At 44.0% G+C, this 5000-nt stretch overlaps 1 protein-coding gene across 1 annotated transcript in view; it reads left to right on the plus strand.

Annotated features, from left to right (window-relative positions):
- Positions 1 to 1529, plus strand: part of LOC122262853 (uncharacterized) — a 35644-nt gene extending 34115 nt beyond the window's left edge. The window contains exon 6 of the mRNA XM_043031044.2: positions 1 to 1529. This exon is cut by the window's left edge and continues 24 nt beyond it. Within this exon, the coding sequence (XP_042886978.2) occupies positions 1 to 183 (183 nt within the window). The 3' untranslated portion in view covers positions 184 to 1529.
- The last annotated feature ends 3471 nt before the right edge of the window (positions 1530 to 5000 follow it).

Consider the following 5000-nt stretch of genomic DNA (forward strand, 5'->3'; position numbering starts at 1 on the left):
CGGCCTTCGGTGGCAGCGTCGTCCAAGAAGCTGGCCAAGGCGTACGCGGCTGCTGCCTGCCTCGGCTCTATCCGCGACCTGTTCCCCGACCCGCCAGAGCCCAAAGCAGGCGAAGGGGAGGCTAAGGGGGAGGCCAAAGGTGCACCACAGACGAAGGCTGGGGAGAATGAGGCCACAGCGTAGGGGGAGCAGATGCAGGAGGTTATGAGGGGGGGAGAAAATGCAGTGGAGGAGAAGCAGGGGGAGAGAAGACAAGAGGGGGAGGAGAAAGGGAGAAGCAGAGGAAGTACGAAAAGGGTGAGGTACGAGGAGGAGGAGGAGGAGAAGCAAGGGGGATCGAAGAAGACGGGAGATGAGTGTGAGAAAGAAGATGAGGAAGAAAAGGAGGAGGTAGTAGGCAGGAGAAGAAAAAGGATAGTAAGAGAACGGGGACAGGAAAGAGAAGGGGCGGGGCGGCAGGGTGAGGAGATGGCAAGAAAGAAAGGAGGAAGAATTGGAAGAAAATATGGCATAGGATGAAGACGAGGAAGAGGATGAGGATGAAGAATAAGAAGAGAATATGGAAGAGGACAGAGAAGAAGAGTAAGAAGAAAATTTGGGAGAGGAAGTTCCAGTAGTAGAATCTAAAAAGGAAATGACAAAAGCATGAGACAAGAAGAGGAAGAGGAAGATGGGAATGAAAGGCAACATCCGTGATTTGTGTTCCCAAGGGCGTGACAAAAAAATGTCCAATTTTTTTTTCCAATTCTATTTTCCCTTTCCAGCTTTCAAAGGGGAGGCTCGTTTTCTTTTTGCAAGAGATGCCAAAGTAATTTTTTGTTTTATTTTTCACTTTCACTATTGCTATTATTATCATTATTAATATTACTGTTGTTATCATCATCAATATTTTTACTCCTATTATTATGACTACTGTTATTATTATTATTATTATTATCATTATTATTATTATTATTATTATTATTATTATTATTATTATTATTATTTACTTCTAGGTATTTATTTATTTCATTGTTCATTAGTCTTTATCATTCTCACCGCAAAAGAGAAGACTTGCTCTGAAGCATTTGCCGGGGAGATTGTTTGAAGAACTCAAACAAGCAAACAATTACGACACAAATGAAAAACTGTCCCCCGTCTTTAGAACTGATTCAATTTCTTTTCCCTCTTCCTTTAGTCATTAGTTTGAATGTAGTTAGATGTTAGATCTAATTCATGGCGTTTGTTAGACGTAGTATTAGTGACGACTTGCCATTTGTGGTGTAAGACACAGACAGACAGAGACAATTTCTCTCTCTCTCTCTCTCTCTCTCTCTCTCTCTCTCTCTCTCTCTCTCTCTCTCTCTCTCTCTCTCTCTCTCTCTCTCTCTCTCTCTCTCTCTCTCTCTCTCTCTCTCTCTCTCTCTCTCTCCCTCCCTCTCTCCATCTCTCCCTCTCTACATCTCCCTCTTCCTCTCGCCCTCCCCCTCTCTCCATCTCCCTCTCCCCATCTCTTCATCTCCCACTCCCTCTGCCTCCCTATCCCTCCCTACCCTATACCCGTTCTCTTCACACTTCTCTTCTTTCTTCTTCTCTCTTCTACTTCTACTTTCCTTCTTCTTTCTCTCTTCTTTCTTCTCTCTCTCTTTCTCTTCTTTTTCTCTTCTCCTATACCCTTTCACTTCTCTCATCTTCTCTTCTTTTCTTTCTTCTTCTCTTCTACTTCTTCATCTTCTCTTCTCCCTTTCTTACTGTCCCTCTCCTTCTCCCTCTCTTTTCCTCTGTATCTATATTTTATTAACATGAACTGCTGTGACTTATCTTTTAAAGCTATGTTTAAGAAAAAGAAAAAATGATGACAGTGATAATTGTCATTAAGGTGAGAGATAATTCAAGATTTTTTTTTTTTTCTGTATTTAAGTTCGCCTTATATATTTTTTACTGTAAAACAATTCTTTGAAATAATTTTGTATTTTGTATTTTTTTTTAAACAAGAAATTCAAGATTGAGAATTTGTACTTTTTCTTTTCTTTCTTTGCTTCACTAGCTATGTTTCCGTTTACTGGAGAGCAGTAAACGCATAATGTATTTTACAGTATTTTGAAGTTGTATATGTCATTGACCCTTAATTAAGACTATTACATTCAAATAATTCACTGTATGTTGCTCCGAGTAGGTGTTTTAATGTCGTGTGTAAGCCATACATATATTTTTTTCTCATATTTTTACCAAAAAGAACTTCCTCTTGACACCTTGTAGAAAATTGTGTATACTTTGTAAAAGCCATTATGAAGCCGGATGTGAAGACGTGGTTTTATTTCTATTTGTCCTGCTGAATGACATGTGGTATCGCTTGATTATCTAACATGCTGTTTTTTTTTTTTTTTCTTCTTCTTCTTCTTCTTCTTCTTCTTCTTCTTCTTCTTCATCTCCACCTCCACCTCCACCTCCACCTCCACCTCCACCTCCTCCACCACCTCTTTCTCCTCCACCTCTTCCTCCTCCACCTCTTCCTCCTCCACCACCTCTTCCTCCTCCACCTCTTCCTCCTCCACCACCTCTTCCTCCTCCACCACCTCTTCCTCCACCTCCACCTCAACCTCCACCTCCACCTCCTCCACCACCTCTTCCTCCACCTCCTCCACCACCTCTTCCTCCACCTCCTCCTCCACCTCAACCTCCACCTCCACCTCCTCCACCACCTCTTCCTCCACCTCCACCTCCACCTCCACCTCCTCCACCACCTCTTCCTCCACCTCCTCCACCACCTCTTCCTCCACCTCCTCCACCTCAACCTCCTCCACCACCTCTTCCTCCACCTCCTCCACCACCTCTTCCTCCACCTCCACCTCCACCTCCTCCACCACCTCTTCCTCCACCTCTTCCTCCACCTCCTCCACCACCTCTTCCTCCACCTCAACCTCCACCTCCACCTCCTCCACCTCCTCCACCACCTCTTCCTCCTCCACCTCCTCCTCCTCCACCTCCTCCTCCACCTCCACCTCCACCTCCTCCACCACCTCTTCCTCCACTTCCTCCACCACCTCTTCCTCCACCTCCTCCACCTCCTCCACCACCTCTTCCTCCACCTCCTCCTCCACCTCCACCTCAACCTCCTCCACCTCCTCCACCACCTCTTCCTCCTCCACCTCCTCCTCCACCTCCTCCTCCACCTCCACCTCCACCTCCTCCTCCATTAAAATTGGAGTTTATTTAGTCTCCAAAATGGAAGCCATACGTATTTAAAAAAAAAAGCAGTTGAAACAAAAAAGGAAAGAAATAGGAAGACAGGAAAACCTATTTCAAGTCTGCTTATTATTCCCCACGAGTCCAACCCATTTTTGAACGTAAATTCTCATTTATTTTTGTCAAATTTCGATATGGTATTCTAGAAGACTTGGCAGTTTGAAAGAAATGAAAATATTGTAATGTACTTTTTCTGTTTGAAATCATTCTTGCCTGAACAAATTTGTCAAATTATTCAGTCGATTATTATCAACAAGAGCAACCTCTCAGTCAAAAGGTAGTTTAAGATCCTGGTAACTCTGCTCTGGTGTCAACTTGGTGTGACACACAACTGCACACGCACACGCACACGCACACGCACACGCACACGTACACGTACACGTACACACAAAAACACACACACACACACACACACACACACACACACACACACACACACACACACACACACACACACACACACACACACACACACACACGCACACACGCGCACTCGTACTCGCACTCGCACTCGCACGCGCACGCGCACACGTACACGTACACGTACACGTACACGTACACGTACACGTACACACACATACACACAAACTGGCACACGCACATGTACACGCACGCGCACTCGTACTCGCACGCGCACTCGCACGCGCACTCGCACTCGCACTCACGCACGCACACACACGCACACACACACGCATTACCATTCTATCGTTATTAACAATTTTGTTATCACAGTCATTATTTCCATACTTATGATTATTCCATTATCATAATCAAAATCAATATTAACAAATCATTTTTATTGATGTTATCTAAGAATTATTTTCATCATAATGATAAACATCATATAAACGTTCAGAAATCAATACTTCTTATTATGATTATATATTACGAGCCTGGTGGTAGCCGTAAACATAAACAACTTGTAATTTTTGTAGAGATATATCATCTTTCAGAACCAATAAAACAGGAAATATAATTAATATGCAGATGAATACTTGAACAAACAACTTTATTCATTTACCATCTCCATTATCTCCGAAAATGAAATATGTGTAATTAGGAAGAAATATGAAATAACCGGTGTTCCATTTAGAATTAATCTATGTTAATACTATGATATTCATTGTATTAATATATTCACTGATAGACACATTTCAAATATACATAGAACCCCTCTTTATGAATAAGTTCAAATGCTAAAACAAAAAAATGAAAATACAATAACTGGATGAGGGAGAGTTATAACTATGTGACTCCCACACAAGTGACTCCCACACAAGTGACTCCCACACAAGGGACTACCACACAAGGGACTACCACACAAGGGACTACCACACAAGGGACTCCCACACAAGGGACTACCACACAAGGGACTACCACACAAGGGACTACCACACAAGGGACTACCACACAAGTGACTACCACACAAGGGACTCCCACACAAGGGACTACCACACAAGGGACTACCACACAAGGGACTACCACACAAGGGACTACCACACAAGGGACTCCCACACAAGGGACTACCACACAAGGGACTACCACACAAGGGACTCCCACACAAGGGACTCCCACACAAGGGACTCCCACACAAGGGACTACCACACAAGGGACTCCCACACAAGGGACTCCCACACAAGGGACTACCACACAAGGGACTACCACACAAGGGACTCCCACACAAGGGACTCCCACACAAGGGACTCCCACACAAGGGACTACCACACAAGGGACTACCACACAAGGGACTACCACACAAGGGACTACCACACAAG

This window comes from Penaeus japonicus, unplaced genomic scaffold (genome assembly GCF_977035675.1).
Source record: "Penaeus japonicus unplaced genomic scaffold, GWHDUDI00000001_assembly GWHDUDI00000042, whole genome shotgun sequence".
Taxonomy (NCBI): domain Eukaryota; kingdom Metazoa; phylum Arthropoda; class Malacostraca; order Decapoda; family Penaeidae; genus Penaeus; species Penaeus japonicus.